This window comes from Peromyscus leucopus, chromosome 9 (genome assembly GCF_004664715.2).
Source record: "Peromyscus leucopus breed LL Stock chromosome 9, UCI_PerLeu_2.1, whole genome shotgun sequence".
Classification (NCBI taxonomy): domain Eukaryota; kingdom Metazoa; phylum Chordata; class Mammalia; order Rodentia; family Cricetidae; genus Peromyscus; species Peromyscus leucopus.
In genome coordinates this window covers 46,204,562-46,225,051 of record NC_051070.1, presented here as the reverse complement: position 1 = coordinate 46,225,051, position 20,490 = coordinate 46,204,562, and the positions used below count along the sequence as shown (strand labels likewise).

Genomic DNA, 20,490 nt, shown 5'->3' with positions numbered 1-20,490 from the left:
AATAACCAGGATGGAGGTACATCACACACCCATTGCGCAGTGAATCAGAGTCTCTAGGAGTCAGGCCTGGGCATGTTTTGTTCTGCTTTTCTGTTTTCATCTTACAGATGATTCAGATGCATAATTCATTTTGAAAAAGAACTGCCTTATTCTCCAGCCATCCAAGTAAAGGCTGTTTTTTTCCTAGGCCACATGACGACATTCTTTACACTTGCTGTTGTTGTACTCTGAACGCTCTTTTGTGAGCGAGTGTAACTGCTCCAGTTGCTCAATACTCTTCAAGCTTAAACATAACCTTTCTGGAGGCCTGGTTGTCTCACTATGCAGAATAGCTTCCTTAGGATTTTCATATACAGGAAGTCCTCTTCTAGGCACAGTCCGATAAAACATTGAGAAGGCTTGTTAAACACTGAATTGTCCATTTTATAAGAATGAAAGTTATGGTATGTAGGTTATGTCTATGTAAAGCTTTTCACAAGAAAACAAAGCTAAGCCAGAGAATTGTTAAAAAGTGAAGTATAGTATTGTAAACTTATTTTAATCTACCTGCGCGCTCATTTGTCAATCAATTGAGAAAGTCGAGTCTTTTTGCACATGATCAACTTATTTTTCTGCATTACATCTCTTGCATAAAGCACACAGCTACTCCTAAACATAAAAGATTCCCCATTTCTGTTTCTTTTTTTTTTTTTTTAAAGATTTATTTTATTTATCATGTACACAGTGTTCTGTCTGCATGGCCAGAAGAGGGCGCCAGATCTCATTACAGATGGTTGTGAAGCCACCATGTGGTTGCTGGGAATTGAACTTAGGACCTCTGGAAGAGCAGCCAGCGCTCTTAACCTCTGAGCCACCTCTCCAGCCGCATTTCTGTTTCTTTAAGAGGAGATTAATTTAAAGGCACTCTTGAAGCAATGTGAATGCAAACTCATTCTTTTATAGTTATCTCACACCCTTTACTGTGTCTTTTGAAATGATTAAACATAGACTTCAGAGAAACAAACACTTTATTTCTATACGATATAATTGGTTTGCATAATATTTAATTAAGTAATAAAAGCATAGTATCAAGTATAGCTGGCATGAACAGGTTTGAGAACAGATAGTTTAAGGTATGGTCGTGTAGTTCAATTGGCAGGCCGGCTCACCTGAGAGTAATTTCCTAACCATGGTCATTAGGCACGTTATGGGAATCAACCACTTAGGGCTTACAAAGGGAGTAGAAAAGGCGAGTTGATTAGAAGCCAAGTGTAAATGGGCTAAGAGCATCCACTCCACCTCTCTATTTTTAATTATTTGACCGTATGTCATAGAAACAGCATTTTGGGGATTGACTGTTAAGAAAAACCCTTGGGAAGTCCCTATATATATCCTTATAATTCTATTGTAAATCTTATGAGATGAGTAGAAATTTTAAGAGCTGTGTCCAATTTTTAAAAATTTGTATTTATTTTGTGTGCGTGTGAGTGTGTGTGTGTGTGTGTGTGTGGGGGGGCTCATGCATGTGGCGATCAGATGATAACTTGCTTGAGTCCGTTCTCTTCTGCTGTGTGAATCTCAGGGATTGAATGCTGGCTCTCAGCGTTGGCTGAAAGCATCTTTACCCACTGAACCATCTTACTGGCCTAGAGAGTTGTTCTTAAGCCATTTGAATGAAAGTTTATGGATCTTTACAGAATAGGCCATGTAACCCATGCAGATTTCCTTCTTAATAGCCCCCTGTTAAGTTTGCTGGGGCTGCCAAAATAAATTGCCACAAACTGGGTGACTAAACAAAAATGTGTTCTCTATCAGTTATGGAGAGTAAATAGTAAACTGAAGTGTTGCAACAACCTGGCATCATTTGAAGGTTTTTGTCCTTCCATCTTTTTTTTATTGAAAACATATTTTCATATGATATATTAGGAGCGTACTTTTTTGCTCTTTTAAGTCTCCCAGATTCTCCTTGCCCATCCATCCAACTCCACATCCCTTCTTTCTTTTTTCAAAAACAAATGAACAAACAAAAACTCAAGAAACACACACAACCCACAAATTTGAAAACCAAAGCATATAAGCAAAAGACCACAGAGGAAAAAAAATTGTCCAAACAAAGCCATATGAGGTCAAAGTCTGCAAAAATATCATTGAGCTTATTTAGTGTTGACGTCTACTGGTAGGCATAGGACCCATCCTGAAGTGTGGCTTACATGCCCTATGAGACTCCATTGAAGAAAACGAATGTTTCCTTGCCAAACAGGTACCAACTGGAGACAGTTCTTGGTTAGACGTGGGATCTCATGTGAATTTCCCCCTCTCAGCGCGGGCCCCCAGCTGGCTTGAAACTGCAGGCCTTGTGCATGCTGCCACAGTGAGTTGATGTGTGCGTCAGCCCTGTTGTGGTGGAAAGACATCGGTTCTTTGGTGCCGTCCGTTCCCTCTGGCTCTTACAATCTGTCTGCCTCCTCTCCCACCTAGGTCCCTGAGCCCCGAGGCGAGGGTTTGATCAAGGCATCCCATTTAGGACTGAGTGCTCCGGTATTTCTCACTCTCTGCACTTTGTCCTGTTGTGGGTCAGTGTTAGTTCCCATTTCCTGCAAGAAGCAGCTTCTCTGATGATAGCTGAGCAAGGTACCGATCTGTAGGTATAGCAGAACATTGTTAGAAGTCATTTTATTGCTCTGTCCCTTTAGCTGAGCAGTGGTGTTTGGTTTTCCCCTAGCTCCATGGCCACCCTTGCTGTTTCATGTGTGAATTCCAGCTCACAGAGTTGGCCTTCAACCCAGTCAGAGAGCGGTTGGTTACTCCCACATTTGTGTCACTGTTACAGCAGCCTGGCTCCCACATGGTTTGGAACTGACTGGGTTGAGGATCACCCTTCTCCTCTGGTAGCATGCAGCGCACCTTCTAGTACCATGAGCGAGTACTAGTTAGTAGAGGTGAAGCCTCTGTGTAGGCACCAGCTGGACCTCTCTGTGTTCTCTGTCACAACACTGGTAAGTGTTGTCTTTAGGGATAGGGTCGTACCATAAGCTTGGGGGGGCCAACCAATGGCCTAGGCCTGAGATGTTGGGGGGTTTCTTTGGACTCCTTTTGGCTCAGATAATTGATGGCACTAGAGGTTTCACTTAGTGACAGAAAATATCTATTTGGGGCACTGTCTCCCCCATTATTTGAAGACTATTTTATTTCTTTCATATATATATGATATCATATATATACTGTTGTTCTGTTTTGCCTTGTTTGAGACATAGTCTCGTTGTAGCATAGGCTGGCCTCAAACATTACTTTGTGGGGGGGATGGGGTTGTTGATGTTATTATTATTTTAAAACAATTTATTTTCTCTTTGTGTGCATTGTTTTTTTTTTTTTTTTTTTTTTTTTTTTTTTTTTTTTTTTTTTTTTTTTGTCTGCATGAATGTCTGTGTGAGGGTGTCAGATTCCCAGGAACTGGAGCTCCAGACAGCTTCGAGCTGCCATGTGGGTGCTGGGAATTGAACCCAGGTCCCCTGGAAGAATAGCCAGTGCTCTTAACCACTGCGCCATCTCTCAAGCCCCATACACACACACACACACACACACACACACACACACACACACACACATATATACACACACACACATATATGTAATTTCAGGATGCTTCTTCGGTGGCATGTATCCATGTTGACCCTCAGATGGCCTTTGGCATTAGTTGCCCCTCCCCGATTCCCTCCATTCCCCATCTCTTCCATACCTCTCCCCATTTAATCCTCCTCCAGCTACCAACCCTGCCACACCATTCCTTACTAATAAATTCTCTTTCCCTTCCCTTGGGATATCCTTCCCTTCCCCCTTGTCCCCCCACTCAGTAGCTAACCTCCATGGTTCTACTAATTGCAGAACACATGTTGAAGGCTTAAAAGCTAGCACCCACATGCAAGAGAAAACATATAAATAGTATTTCTTTTATTTTTTGGTAGGGGGAGAGGGTGCTGAATTACCTTAGTCAAGATGATTCTTTTTTTTTTTTTTTTTTTTTTTTTTTTTTTTTTTTTTTTTTTTTTTTTTTTTTTTTTTTTTTTTTTTTTTTTTGGCTCCATCCATTTACCTGCAAAATTCCTAATTTCTTTTGTTTTATAGTCTTATAAACAACGTATTAATATCTCATTGTACCACATTTTCATTATCCATTCATTATTTGATGGGCATCTGAGCTGTTTGCAGTTTCTGGCTATTATGAATACAGCAGCACTGAACACGGATGAGCAAGTATTTGTGTAGTAGGATGTAGAGTCCTATGGGTTTATGTCCAAGAGTGGTGTAGCCGCACATTGGGGCAGATTAATTCCCAGCTTCCTGAGGAACTGTCACCTGATCTCCATAGTGGCTGTACAAGTTTGCACTCCCACCAGCAATGAGCAAGTGTTCCCCTTTCCCCACATCCTCCCAGCCTGAGCTGTCATTTGATCTACCGAGCTTGGCCACTCTGACTGGTGTAAGAAGTGAAATTTCAGAGTAGCTTTAATTTATATTTTCCTGATGGCTAAGGATGTTGAACATTTGTTTAAGTGTTTCACAGCCCTTTGTATCTCGTCTTTCGAGAAGTCTCTGAGTAGTTATGTACCCATTTTTTAATTGGGTTACTTGTTTTCTTAATGCTCAGGTTTATTTTAATTTCTTTATGTATTTTAGATATTAATCCTCTATCAGATGTGTGGCTAAAATCTTTTCCATTCTGTAGGCTGCCACTTTACCAGAATGATGGTGTCCTTTGCCATACAGGAGCTTTTCAGCTTCATGAGGTTTCATGTATTAATTGTTGTTCTTAGTGCCTGTACTATCAGTGTCTTGTTCAGAAAGCCTTTTCCTGTGCCAATGAGTTCAAGCCTATTCACCACCTTCTCATCTATCAGATATTCAGGGTATTTGGTCTTCTGTTGAGGTCCTTGTCCATTTGGAGTTGAGTTTGTGCAGGGTGATGAATATAGATCCATTAGAATTATTCTACATGCAACCATCCAGTTTGATCAGCACCATTTGTTGAAGATGTTATCTTTCCTCCAGTTTGTATTTTTGAGTTCTTTGTCAAAAATGGGTGTTCATAAAGCCAGGCACTCAGGAGGCAGAGGCAAGTGGATCTCTGTGAGTTCAAGACCAGCCTGGGCTACAGAGTGAGTTCCAGGAAAGGCTCCAAAGCTACACAGAGAAACCCTGTCTCGAAACCACCCCCCAAAAAAGGGTGTTCATAGATGTGTGTACTTATGTTTAGGTCTTCAATTCTATCCCATTGATCAACATTTCTGTTTACGTGCCAATAACATGCTGTTTTTATTCCTATAGCTCTTTAATACAACTTGAAATCTGGTATGGTGATACAATCAGCAATCCTTATATTATCAAGGATTGTTTTAGCTATTCTGGGTTTTTGTGTCTCCATATGAAGGTATATTTTTTTTCAATTAATGTGAAGAATTGTGTTGGAATTTAGATGAGAATTGTGGTCAATGATAACTTTGATAGTGTGGCCATTTCACAATATTAATCCTACCAGTCCATAAGCATGAGAGATACTTCCATCAGTTTCTTTCTTCAATATCTTAAAGTTTTTATTTACAAGTCTTTCACTTGTTTGGTATGGTGGTTTGAATGAAAATAGCCCCCATATGCTCATAGGGAGTGGCACTACTAGGAAGTGTGGCCTTGTTGGAGGAAGTGTGTTACTGGGGGTGGGCTTTGAGGTTTCAAATGCTCAATCCAGGCCCAGTGTCTCTCTCTCCTCCTGCTGGCTTCAGATCCAGATGTAGAACTCTCAGCTATCTCTCCAGTACCATGTCTGCCTGCATGCTGCCATATTTCCTGATGTGATGATAATGGACCAATCCTCTGAACTGTAAGCCAGCCCCGATGAAATGGTTTCCTTTATAAGTGTTACTGTGGTCATGGTGTCTCTTCACAGCAATAGAAACCCTAGTAAAGACAGTTGATTGGAGTTATCCCAAGATATTTTGTTGTTTTTGAGGCTACTGTGAAAAGTACTGTTTCCCAATTTTTTTTTCTCAGTATGTTTTTCATTTATATACAGGAAGGCTTCTGATTTATTTGTGTTAATTTTGTTTCCTGCTACTTTACTGAACATTTTTATGAGTTCTACGAGTTTCTGGTGGAGTTTTTAGGGTCTTTTCTACATAAAACTGTGTCTTCTGCAAATGAAGATACTTTGACTTCTCCCTTTCCTATTTGTGTTCCCTTGATCTCCTTCCATTGTCCTCCTGCTCTAGTTAAGGCTTCAGCTGAAACTCAGCTTTAATCCATTGTGGTTGGATAGAATGCAAGATGTATTTCAATTTTATTATATCTGTTGATACTTGGTTTTGTATCCAAGTATGTGATTAATTTTGGAGAAAGTTCTATGAGCTACTGAGAAGAAAGTATATTCCTTGGTGTTTGGCTGAAATGTTCTGTAGATGTCTGCTTGGTCCTTTTGATTTATGATGCTATTTAACTCGAGCATTTTTTTTTTTCTATTTAGTTTTTGTTGGGATGACCTGTCTATTGGTGATCATAGGGTATTGAAATCTCCTTCTGTCATTGTATGAGGATCAGCCTGTGATTTTAGCTGTAGTAGTGTTTCTTTTATGAACTTCTCTGCCCTTGAGTTTGGTGCATGAATGTTTAGAATTGCAATATTCTCTTCATGTATTTTTTCTGTTGATGAGTATGTAGTGTCTTTCCTTATGTCTTCTGATCAGTTTTGATTTGAAGTCTGTTTTGTCAGATATTAAAATGGCTACATCTGCTTGTTCCTTGGTCCCTTTCATTGGAATACCTTATTCCATCCTTTTATCCTAAGGTAATATCTGTCCTTGGTGGCAAGGTATTTCTTGAATACAACAGAAAGATAGATCCTGTTTTCTAATCCAATCTGTTAGTCTGTGTATTTTCATTGGGGAATTTGTACTATTAATAGCGAGAGTTATCAATGAACTGTGTTTATTGATTCCTATTATTTTGTTGTTATGATGTGGGGTTTTTATCTTCCTTTTTACTTTTTGTTCTGGAATTGTTTGTTTCTTGTGTTCTTGGGTGTAGTTTTTCCTTTTCTGTTGATTGTGACTGATAGTTTTGTTGGGTATAGGAGTCTGGGATGGCATCTGTGTTCTCTTAGAGCTTGTAGAACAGCTGTTCAGACCCTTCTGGCTTTTAGAGTCTCTATTGAGAAATCAGGTGTTATTCTAATGGGTCTGCCTTTATATGTGACTTGGTTTTTTTCCCCTTGCAGCTTTTAATGTCCATTCTTTGTTCTGTGTGTTTGTTGTTTTGATTATTATGTGTCATGGGAATTTCTTTTCTGATCCTGTCTGTTTGGTGTTCTGTATGCTTGTACCTTGGTAGGCACCTCCTTCTTTCGGTTGGGAAATTGTTCTGTGATTTTGTTAAAAAATATTTTCTATGCCTTTGACCTGGGTTTCTCCTCTTTCTTCTATCCCTATTATTTGTAGATCTGACCTTTTCAGAGTGTTATGTATTTCCTGGATGTTTTGTACTTGTTTTTTTTTGTTTGTTTGTTTGTTTTGTTTTGTTTAAGATTTAACATTTTCTTGCACTGAGTATTTATTTCTTCTACTTCGTTTTCAAGACTTGAAATTCTTTCTTCCATGTATTGGTGAGGCTTAACTCTGAGGCTTTTGACTGCCTAAATTTTTCATTTCCAATTTTGTTTCAGTTTTGGTTTTTAGTGACTCTATTTCTTTGTTAAATTCTTCCATTTTTACATTTTTTCATTATTTCATTCAACTGTTTCTTTATGTTTTCATGGTCTTCATTCCTCTTTATGGCCCTTGAATATGTTCACAATTGCTGTTTTGAAGTCCTTGGCTTGTGCTTCAGCTCTGTTACATTTCTTAGGGCCTACTGTAATAGGGTTATTAGTTTCTAATAGAGGCATGTTATCTTGGCTGGTCATGTGTTTTTATACTGGAGTCTAGGCACCTGGAGTTAAGATGATTAAGAAGTTTCTAGGTTTTGACATCTGCTCTTGGCAATGTTGTGTGGGTGTCGTGTTCTTTGGTTGCTGTTGCCCTTTCTGGATCCTAGGCAAGTGATAGCTGTGGGGTCTCTGGCAGACAGTGCTTCCACAAGTTGATGGGTGACAGAAAGGAATGGAGATGGGCTAGGAGGAAAGGCTGAGAGTGGCTGTGGCAAAGAGTTAGGGGGATCTGGCCCACAGGAAGAGGTGGGGTCCCCAGGGAATGGGTACGGTGGGAGGAGGGGCTCCTACAAGTAGGCCACAGTAAGAAAAAGAGTAAGTCTGGAGAGAGGGATGAAAGGCCTAGGGGGCCCTGGATCTGTATTAAGAGGTGGGGTCTCCAGTGAATGATGTTGAGATGGGAGGAGGGGGTCCTGCAAGCAGGACTAGGAGTAAGTCTGGCAGAGGATAATGAAGGTCCAGAGGGATAGTAAAATATCACTTACCTGAGTCGGAACCTGGGGTAGCCACGGCGGAGCGGGTATGTGTGTGTGTGTGTGGGGGGGGGGCGTCCAAGGTAGAAAGTGTTTCTGGGCATTTGCAGCTGACACAAAGGAATGTAGAAGAGTTAGAAGGGAAAGCTGGGGGCCGGGGAGAGCTGAGCTGGAGCCCACCAAGAAGTGGAGCCCCCAGGGAGTGAAAGTATGTGGGAGGAGGGACATGTGCAAGCCAGCTGCTCCAAGACTCAGGGTGAGACTGGAGAGATTCTAAGGGAGGACGGGGAGAGTGGGAATCTGTCCTTCTGTCTTACCAGTCTAGGCTAGGTGGTTAGCCATCTTCCAAGTCTCCACTATGGTAGTTTTCAATGGTTTGACTTATGAATTTCTTTTGGATGGAGTCCAATAGTATGCTTTTTTAAAAAGTGGATAATGACTGTGTATCAGTTCTAATGAATTATCAGTAGATGGCAGTCATTGTTTTCTTTTCTTTCTTTCCTTTTTCCTTTCCTTTTTTAGGTTCCGCCATAGAGATCCAGAAAACAAAATAAAACCAAAAACACCACACCCCAACACACACCTAAAAAACAAACAAAAAACCCACCATCTTCTCCAATATTTTTCAAGAATAGTTGGTGTAATTAAATGTTATGTAAGAGTTCTTCAACTGATGTTGATTCATGATTCAGAAATAAATATCAAGAAATACCAGTTAGTTTCTTATCATATGAATCCAATGTTCTTCATTCTTTATGTTATGTCATCAAATATTTGAGGGAGGACATTACTAGAGTTAGTGAATTGAGGAAGAGGCAGTATTTCTGGCTTTCAGTTAAGGCAGAAAGGTAAAGCTAAAGATCAGTAAAGAAACTGGAGAGTCTGCTGAAGGTGGAACTTGAGTTTCAGGGAACACAAAGGGTGAGTTGGGGCATGCAGCTGTGTCAAATTAAGGAATGCACCAAGCTCAGTGGGGACGCATCTTCCCAGTAAGGCATGATTTGAAAGTCTGAAGGCTTCTCCTAAAGCCTGAGTGAGGAGGGATATGGAGTCCAGTGGGGCCAGTGACCAGCTTTGGGCCGATTGTGAAGTGGCACTGGTTCAGAGGGAGAGAGTAGACTTCCTAGAAGAGAAGTCCATCTAGCAGGAACTTAGAGCATGAAGTTGGGTCCCTCTTGAATCATGCAAATAGGGTGCTGGAGCCACCCGAGACAGTTCCTCAAACAGGGAAAGTGGGTACAGTAGTGTGAGTGAAAAGAAGAAGCTCAGTGGTAAGATGTCACGCACAAGGTCCTGGGGTCAATCCCCGGCACTAGGAAAAAAAGGGTTAACAATCTAATTTGATTCTGACATGATATATAAAGACACGATTCTTCTCTTTAAAAAGTAGTACTCCAGCATTAAGTGCTACTAAAATAACATGAATTCAACTCCCATCACAATAGCTGACTGTGTAAGTTCCTTGATCTGTTTGTGCCTCAGTGAACTTTTGGTATATATTTACCTCAGAGTCAAATGAGTTCACACGTTAAATACTTAGACCACTACCAAGAGCAGGATAAATACTATACATAATGCTTAAACAAGTCTGAAGTACTTAGCATCCAGCACAAGTAGGCATGGAAGATGCAGTTAGCACTGTAGTCAGTTGGAAGCATTGAGCTAGGTAGAGTATGCATTTTCAAGGCAGGTAGGGAAATTAAGGATGACGTCTTTGACCATAAGACGTGACACAAATAAGCTAGAGATGTAAGATTTGGCTCCACCAATACTAATCTGAGGCAGTTCTGTGTGTGATGAGGGAAGGACAGAGAGCAGAGGCATGAACAGGGAATGAACTCAGAACCAGGAAGACATCAAGAGTGAAGGAAGTTCCAAGTGAGATTTGAAGGGAGTGACATGAAGACATAAGAAAGAATTCTAACTTCTCGCATGCATCTGACAGTTCACTAGCTAAGCTTTCAGAGTTTCTTCTACTTGTTGTAAGATATTTCTGCGTAGATTTCAATCTTCTCGCTTCAGAAGCAATTCAGTTTTGATTTTCCTTCTTACTTTTATGTAACACATCTGTCATTTAAATTTTAGTTTAGAAGGCATGTGTAACTCAAGTGTGAGTGTGTGTGTGTGTGTGTGAGTGTGTTTGTGGGTTGTGTTGTGTTTAATCCTTAGAAAAGATGCCCAGTGATTGCTGAAACTTCTCCGTGGAGGTTTCCTTGCATGTGTTTAACATTTAGGATAATGTTCCTTTTATTTTATTTATTTATTTATTTATTTTTGTCTTGGAAAGTTTGGAATCATTTTAGTACTGGTTAGATTTACAGCATCTATAAAATATTGGGGTTTTGTTAACAATTAGAAATTTCCTTCTGCACAGATGTTAAATAGAAGGTGGTAACTTCTAATCTCAGCAGTATTTGTGGACATCGAGTCCACTTTTTCATCCTATGAATGTGTATCATTTTCTCTGGAAAGACCAATTCTGATGCTATTTGTCCTGACCCCGAAATGGCCTGTTCTGTCACCTTTCCACTCCTGTGAGTGCAGTTCCCTCTTCCTTTCTTGATGGCTAGAGTCCGCATGCCTCCATCTTACCAGCTGCTACTAAGAAAAGGGTAAACAAAAGTCTTCAAACCTGACTAGGACGGCCCTGGTTAAAGTAACACTGGACAGAAATGATGAAATGTTCTTGGAATCATTTCTTACATGTGCTGATCAAAATCTTCTTCAACACAGTACTGGAAATTCCTGCTACTAATCCATAGTAATTACTCAGTGTATGTCAGGTATTGCGTGTGTGTGTGTGTGTGTGTGTGTGTGTGTGTGTGTGTGTGTGTGTGTACAAACAGGAGTGTGTTATAATATCTTTAATTATGACCTTGGCCCTCTGAGACTTCACAGATAAAGATACAGAAGATAAAGGAAAAAACTTCCTCAAGCTCCTAACAGCTAAAAAGCAGAAAAACCAAAATTTAAATATAGTTTTTCTTTCTTCCTAAATCTCACTTAATTATTGTGTTTAATTATTGATACTCATAGTCAACAGTCTTTAATCATCCTTGCCATGTGTTTAACAACTGTTAGGATCATGAATATGTGTCAGGAAAAAGGAAAAGTGAAACATTATCTCTATTGTTTTTTAGGAGTAAAGAAGGTGAACTAGTTAATCCAGGGAAAGGAGCTAGTAAACAAAGAATGTCAGAAGACAGAGAACAGAAGAAGGAAGGCATTCCTAAAGAAGGTAAGGGAGCAATCCTAATAAATAGCTGGAAGATCAGCAGCACTGACATAATGAACAAAAGGATCATGGTGGTAAAAATGGGAGCAAGTTAGAGGAGGAGGAAGCAGGTGTATTTCCTCAGGAATAGACATAGACAGGGTTATATGCTTTGTGTAACGTGAAAAAACAGGACTATACAACTAAGAAATGCTGAGAGTATGTGTGAGGGGGGATTTCCCATAGTAGAGCACACCACTTGGTTATCCAATAACAAGTGGTCAGCCCTGAAAATGTATATACAGGTTACATTATACAGACAGCAGGTTGTGCTTATGCATTTATTAATATATATGTGTGTATATGTATGTATATATGTATGTGTGTATTTATATATGTTAATACATATATGTATCAACAACAATTAACTTTTAAAAAGACCATAAATTTGAAAAAAGAGTGAGGAGGGTACTTGGAGGAGCTTAGAGGAGTTTATGAGTAATAATTTCAAAACATAAATAATTAAAAAACAGGACTACAATGAAAAATAATCAACTCTAACTGATTTTCACTTACTATGATAGCACTGTAACTATAACATGTGCAAGAGTTCTGGATTAGGAAATTAAGACAATCATATTTACTCTGTTCTATAAAAAACTGGTATAACACTGAGGTAAGCAACCTTCAAGTGACATTACTATTGCCTTGATCATGATTATGCTTAGGGCCAGAAAGGGAGACTATCAATCCTAAATTTAGTTATTTATAAGAAAAAAAAAACATTGTTTTTAATGAACATATAGAAAGAAATATGACTTTTCTTAAAATACATGCATTTAATTTTTATTAAATACCTTATTCTTTATCTAGCTATGAGCAAAGAAGACACGTCTTCATTAACAGATGTTGTAGAGCAAGTTGCAAAACAACAACAATCACAAACATCTGAAATAGAAAAACATAAGAGAGTTCTGTTCTGCTTGCAGGTAACTATTTGATATATTCTTTGAAATGTCTCCAGCTTCTTCCGAAGCTTTAGTGAAATGTTGCTTATGGAGACTAACCAGGGGCTGGGATGCCAGTTCAGTCGGTAAGGGGCTTGTCACACAAGCAAGAGAATCTGAGTTTGATGGCCCATGTGACAAAGCCAAGCATGGTGGTATGGCCTTGGGGTGTGGAGAAAGGTTGATCCCTGTGGCTCGCTGGCCAGCCAGCCTAGCCTACCTGGCAAGCGCTAAGCCTGTGAGAGACCCTGTCCCATAAAACTGAGTAAATGGTGCTTGAGGAACACTACCAGAGGTTGTCTTCTAGTTTTCACATTTATATACATACACACATGCATGTGCACGCGCGCGCGCGCACACACACACACACACACACACACTCACACACCAACAGTAGCACCACCACCACTACCACAAAAAAAGAATAGTATTGGGAGGTTCATTTTAAATTCATATTTATTCCCTCCAGTTTTTGTTCTCCCAAAGTGGTCTATATGAATATTCTGGGTTTATAGAATATCTCACACTCCCATGCAGTGTCACTGTAGCTACAATGTCATTATAGCTATAATGTAAGTACATAAAACCCAACTCATCACATGGAATCATTTAAAATTCATCCTATGGCATTTTCCCATAAAACCATAAATTGAAGTAAATTAGTAAAACCATGTAAGCCAGTAAAGCTATGGTGTCTAAGTGACTAGCTGTTAGTGAACACCTTAAGTAGATGTCCTCTTAAGTTCTTTCCTCTTCATAATGTTGTCTCATCATTCTGCAAGGAACATGGGGACCATCTTCGTCTTGTATGAAACATAATGGAACATAATTACACTCTGTGAATATGACTAGAGAAAGGAAACGATGTTTGTGAAGGTGTTATTCATAGGCCATAGAAATTAAAAGAACAGGGTTCAGAGCTGAACTGTCCTGCGTGCATGGCTAGGTTTGCATATTTAGCTCTATGACTGAATTTGCCAGTGCCTCTTCTGCCTCCTCCTTTGTAAAATGGAGGGATGATGGGATATTACTGTAAGGGTTTTGTGAGTATCAGTGTCTACTTGTAATTATATATAAGTATCATTTGGGGGGCCACAGTGGACAGTAGGACTTGATTTTGACATTTACTTAAGTATTAATGTATTCACAGATACATAGTGGTAATAATTGTGTTGATGTAATATAGATGGTTTATATATACTAACGTTATGTTAGTCACTCCTAAAATATATTTGCAAAATAGAATATAATACAAAGCAATGTCTTAGATTTCTATAAAGAATTTTTATGACTTTTTATAAAACTTCAGACAGTATTTTATTTATGCTGAGAGCCTATTTTTGAATAAAAATTTTACAAAACATTATATTTACTCTTGCATTGTTCATCACCTATGGGGAAGGGAGACAAAAAAAATCAAACAAATAATTTCATGCCACATGGCATCGTCAATGTTAGAAGCATGAATTTCATACAGATTTAACACAAGAAAGACTTTTCACTAAAGAAGTGATCTTTCAAAGTCAAGATTTAACGGACAACTGGAGTATTGAATACTTGGGACAAGGTTCAGAGTGAGAGGTTAGGAGGCTAATATTCCAGAGATCTCACAGAGGCCTGTCATAGCATTGGCATGTCCACAGCACTGGGAGGACTTCGGCAATGGCATAGCATAGAGAAGCCTTGAGAAATGATGGGAGCTTTATACAGTGATAAGAGACTTGTATTTTATTCTGAAGTTGATGAGGTCCAAATGGATTTTAAAGCAAAGATTCAATAAAAAATGTGAAAGAAGGAGAATTTAGTTCCATAAAAAGTACTCATTACAACATCTACTTAGGACAAAAACTCTCCGCAAATTAGGAATAGACAAGAATTTTCTTAATCTAAAGGAAAAGAACATCTGTGTAAGAGCAACCATATGCCTGGGGCTGAAGTAATATTTTCCTCTAGTGATCAGGAACAAAGCAAGGTGCTTCCTTTTATTTTTATTCAAATGATACCAGTAATTCAAAGCAGTGCATCATGTAAGAAGAAGAAGAATGTATCTGGACAGGATGAAGTAAACTTAAAAAGTTATTCATGGCATGGTTACCTTTAGAAAAATCCCAAAGAATCCTGAAAAGGCTATTAATATTAATAAGGGAGTTTTTTTTTAAGTAATAGAATGTCAAGATTAGTATTTTAAAAACTGTATTATATGTCTATTTATGGGCAAGAGATGATCAGAAAATTTTAAAACAACATCATTTATTATGGTACCAAAACTGAACAGTTAAGTAGAGATGAATTTGGCAAATGGTTAAACAAGCCAAGTATGAAAAAATTAAAGACCTAAAAGATGGAAAGCTATACCATTTTCATGAATCATGAAAATGTTAGTTCTCCCAATTTTATACCTAGAGTAAAAGCTATCTCAAGCAAAAATACTAGCTCAATTTTGTTTTGACCAGCTGATTCTAGAATTGGATAGAGAGACAGAGAACCTACAAATGGCCAAAGCAACTTTGAACAACAATGTTGGAATTCTTATACTGCCTGGACTACTTTCCAGCACAGCGGCCAGTTTTCTAATTCTACAGATACCAACGATATCTAAATAGTTCACTCTATTCTGACATTACCTGATGTTAGCATCAGCCCTTGCATGCACACATTCACCATTACACACATAATGATGACAGACAGACAGACAGACACATACATACATACATACATACATACATAGACTAATTAATAAAATTTAAAAGTCAGATTTCAAAATGTAAAGATTTGGAATTTATTGACCTTGATTGTATCTTAATAAGATGGAACAGAGGGAGAAAAGGAGAGGTGGTAGTAGCAATATATTTCTAATTTAAGGGTGGAAATAGATAAAAAAAAAAAAACCATGCTAAAGCTAGTAACAAAATATAATGGTCGATTACATTACTTTAAGAAAGAAAAGAGATGACCTAATTGGTAGAAATGTTATGTCTCCTTATACCAAGTTTGCATGCTATTATCATTAATAACTTGATTGTAGCCAACAGAACATCTGTTCCCTTTTCTTTTTCTTTTTTCTTTTTTTTTTTTTGTTTTTTGTTTTTTGAGACAGGTTTTCTCTGCGTAGCTTTGCGCCTTTCCTGGAGCTCACTTGGTAGCCCAGGCTGGCCTCGAACTCACAGAGATCCGCCTGCCTCTGCCTCCCGAGTGCTGGGATTAAAGGCGTGCGCCACCACCGCCCAGCCTGTTCCCTTTTCTTATATATGTGTCCATCATTTCATAAACATTGATTGAGCTTCTACTTTGTGACAGGCACTGTCTTAAGAGGAAGGTGGTGATGAAGAAGACAATGTTCTTGTAGTCACAGTTGCTACTTTCTAATAGAGGAAGAAAACTGTAAGCTATTTGAAGGAGAGTCACTGATTGATATGTTGCAAAGGAGGTAGGATAGGGTAATATGTTGAGAGTGATGGGAAGGGTGAGTAGTTACTTCTTATTTCAGTTTAACCAAGGTTCCCCTGAGGAATATAACAACTGACTGTGAATGGTGAGGGGCAAAGGATTTTAAACCATTTTGTTTATTGTTGTGGGATATTTGTACACTATGTGAGGATATATTGCTGTGATTGATTTAATATAGAGCTGAATGGTCAATAGCTAGGCAGGAGGTATAGGTGGGATTTCCTGGGAAAGAAAGGAAGAGGAGGAGGAATTGAGGGGCAGGAGACACAGAGACACAAGGAGACATGAAGGAAGCAGGATGGGTGCTACATGACAGAACACAGATTAATAAAAATGGGTTAATTTAAGTTATAAGAGCTAGTTGAGACAAACCTAAGCTAAAGGCCAAGCTTTCATAATTAGTAAAAAGTCTCAGTGTTGTTATTTGGGAATTTGCTGGTAGGACATAAAAAAAACTTGTTACACATTATTATTGCATGTTTGTGTGGCATGTGAATTCGGGCACCCGCATGCTACAGTGCAAGGATGGATGTCAGAAGATAACTTTGTGGAGCTGCCTGTCGTCTTCCATCATGGTGTCAGGCTTGCAAGGCTAGCACTTGAGCTGCTGACCTGTCTTGCTGGCCTGAGGCAGAGAATTTTATGGTACATGGATCAACAATTACAAATGTCCTTAATTAAGAAGGAACTGGGCATAATGGATAAACAGGAAGGATGCTGGGAAACAAGAGTGTATACATGGCTTTTATAAGCCACTTGTAGGGATTTAATTGTGTCATTAATGTGACAGGACACCATGAGAGGCTTGAGCAGGGAAGCATGCCATGTGCTTTATGTTTTAAAAAGATTTTTCTGCTTTCACATGGGACCTAGCTGGTGAAGAGGGGCAGGAATGGAAATAAGATGAGTCAGAAGTCAGGTTGTACCACATATGATAGAGATATGTCAAAAATAAATTTGAGGTGTTTATCTATTTATTATTTGTTTGTTTTATTTACTTATTGGTGCTGGGGATGGACCCCAGGGCCTCATGTGTGCCATACAAATGTTCCGCCACTGAGCTACATCCTATCCATATATTCAAGATTTTGTTTTGATATCCCAATCATCGAGCTTTGTTGAAAGTGGCAAATAGAATGTAGAGGCAAATGAAAAGAATCAGGAATGACTTCTCAGCTTTTGACTACCTGGTGAAAACCAGTACAGTTTTCAGACATGAGTGGACCTGTGGGAGGAGTGTGTTTGGTGTGTTTCAGATATTGGCTGAATATGGATGCATAGTTGAGATGGCTCTGCCAGGAAAACAGCAGAGGAGTCTTCCATAGAAGGGTTTGAAGTGAGACTTCACTTTTGATCATGCCTTTCTTCCAACCCTTCAAATTGATTTACAGGCAGTGACAGCAGTAGACAGAAATAAAGAAGGACGACCAGTGTCCTGGTTATTTAAGTGGGATTTGATGTAGAACTGGATTAACAACTAAATACAGAAACAAAAAAGGCTATAGACTAGACAAGGGTTGTTTCTCAAGGTGGTCCTGTGGATTGTGTTTGTGACTGTGCTGTGCTGATGTGTACTTCTGGTCTCTTTATCTGTTTACTCACACTGTGACATATTACTGTTAGGTGACAGATCCTCTAGTTGCCTTCCTCTTTCAGAGCTCAGGAAATAGCTACCCAGTTGATTAGGGTGTGCTGTGACCTCACAGTTCTTACAAAGGATTCTGTAGTCTCCCTCCTATTTGATCCTCTGATGCCGGGCCCCTTGATTTCTAGATCAAGAACAATCTTGCATTACCACTTTACATTTGTCAGTGTTTTCCTAACACAGCACGCAGGCCAGGCCAAGCCAAACTAGGTCACATGGTATAGAGCTTTCCCCTTCAAACAAACAAACAAACAAACACCATATAATTCAGAGAAATTTCCTTTGTTCTCAGGCTCTGAAAGGAAATGTATGTCTTTAGAGCACCCTCATGGCTGTCTGTGGGTATGATGCTCTCACTCTCCTAATGCTCTCTAAGTTCTCATGGCTGGCTATGAGTCTGTGACTCTCCCAGTAAGGCTCATTCTGAAGAACAAAATCATGTTAGCTTTCTTTCAATGAACCTGTTTTCTCTTGTAATTTATATGTTTTGTGTTCCCATTGTGCTGGACTCATTTCCACCCCTTGAGGCTGAGTTTGGTCATGTGACTAGCTAGAGTGTTAGCCCAAGTGAGTCAAGCAAAAAGCTTTAGGAAAGCTCTTACATAGTCACATGTCCACTTTTTTGTGTTTGCTATCATGAGAAGGACATACCTCTGGAGCTTAATACATATAAGACAAAGCCAAGACACCCCGGCCAGCCCAGTTAAAGCCAGCCTAAATCGTCTTCCAGCCAGCACTCATTTAAGACAGCTCGTTTAGTCATTCCCTTCACCCTACTGCCCTCTGCATCTACCCCTTCCCTCTCCAAGTGGCTTCCTTTCCTCCCCCAGTTAGTCCGCATTTCTGCTTTCTTTTTACATGTGTTTCACTACCTTCTTTATTTCCCACCTCTCTTCAGTTCTCTTCTTCCTCTATCATGATCCTCTTTCTAGTTTCATTACACATATACACACATACTCCCCATATGAGAGAAAATTGTCTTGTCTTCCTGAGACAAGTTTATTTCACTCAATATAATGGTTTCCAGTTGCATACATTTTCCTGAAAATGTTGTGATTTCATTTTCCTTTATTGCTGCATAATATTCTGTTGTGCACATGTACTGTATTTGCTTTCTCCAGTTATCTGTTGGACATCTCGGCTGGTTCCACTTCCTGACTATTGAATTAGTGCAGCTATAAACATGAAAGTACAATTTTGATTACTTCAGGTATGAACTCAAGAGTGGTGTAGCTGGGTCATAGCACAGCTCTGTTTGTAGAAATATTTCAGAAATACATACTGATTTCTATAGCGGCTGTACAAGTTGACATTCACTTTAGCAGAGAATAAAACTTCATCTTTCCCTATATCCTCCCAAGCACTTGTCTTTTGTTTTATTGGTCATAACCATTATGATCAGGATAAGATGGAACTCAAAGAAATATTAATTTGCAGTTGGTTGATGACTAATGAGGATGAACACTTTTTCAAGTATCTATTGGCCATCTATATTTCTTGTTTTGAGAACTGTCTATTCATATCATAAGCCCATTTATTGATTTGGATTTTTGATATTTAATGATTATAATTCTTTATTTATATATCCTAAGCATTAATCCTCTGTCTAATGTGGAGTTGGAAAAGATTTTCCCCCATTTTATTTGTTGATGACTCTTTCCTTTGCAGTGCAGAAGCATCTTAATTTCATGTACTCTCATGTCAATTCTTGGAATTATTTCCTGTGTTATTAGAAAACTAGTCAGGAAAATCCTTGTCTATGCCTGTGTCTTCTGTGGGATGATGGGTGTGTCTGTGTCAAGGAGGGGTGTATGGGATGTGTGTGCTCCTATGTGGGAGTACATGCATGTGTGCGCATGTGCATATGGAGACCAGAAGTCCATATCTGATGTCTTCGCACAGTAATTTTCTCCTTATCTTTGGAGACAGGATCTCTCAACAAATACAGAGGTCACCAAGTTGGCTAAGCTGGCTGTTTGACCAGGTCCAGAGATTTGCTTCTCTTTGCCCAATCCTACCCCAAGGCTGAGTTTGCACTGTAGTGTTCTTTTTTTACTCTGTTGTGTAGGCTTATTCCTAGGTATTTTTAAAGCTATTGTGAATACAATTTTGTCTTTGATATCTTTCTTGATGCATTTGTTATAGAGAAAAAGCTGCTAGTCTTTGTGCAGTGATTTTTTTTGCCTTACTATTTTGCTGGAAGTATTTATCATCTCTAAGAGGTTTCTGGTAGAATATTTAGGGTCTTTTGGGTGCATTGGATTATGTTATCTACAAATAAGGATAATCTGACTTCCGCCTTTCTAATTTGTCTCATTTTATCCCTTCCCCTTGTCTTATTGTGCATACTGCACTCACAGAGGACCAAAGTGCAGTTCCAGCACCCATGTCAGGTAGCTCAACTGCTTGTACTTCCAGCTCCAGGGGATCCATAACTTCTTCTGGCCTCTTTGGATAATGTACACATGTGCAAAAATTCACACAAAGGTACATATATATCTATGCATAATTAAAAATAAACTATTTTAAAATTGAAAAGAATTTTAAAGAATGGAAATAGTAGGTACCCTTGATCAAAATTTTAGAACAAACACTTTCAGTTTTTCCTTAGTTAATATAATTGATTATATATGTTTATCAAATATAGCCTTTACTATGTTGATGTATGTGCCTGCTACTACTAATTTCTTCAGGATTTTTTTAAGAATTTTTGTCAATATTTATTAAACTTTAACAATTGACTTTTGTACATTCAC

At 38.9% G+C, this 20,490-nt stretch overlaps 1 protein-coding gene across 4 annotated transcripts in view; it reads left to right on the top strand.

Annotated features, from left to right (window-relative positions):
* The window catches only part of Ccdc122 (coiled-coil domain containing 122), a 53,524-nt gene that overhangs the window by 1,191 nt on the left and 31,843 nt on the right, over positions 1-20,490 (top strand). Inside the window, exons 1-3 of one of the 4 annotated variants that reach the window (XM_028878474.2) lie at positions 2,209-2,350; positions 11,562-11,659; positions 12,509-12,624. In XM_028878474.2, the coding sequence (XP_028734307.1) occupies positions 2,340-2,350; positions 11,562-11,659; positions 12,509-12,624 (225 nt within the window). In that variant the 5' untranslated portion in view covers positions 2,209-2,339. Of the gene's footprint in view, positions 1-2,208; positions 2,351-11,561; positions 11,660-12,508; positions 12,625-20,490 lie in introns of those variants that run through there. The other 3 variants (XM_028878491.2, XM_037208375.1, XM_037208376.1) reach the window with 3 other exon arrangements.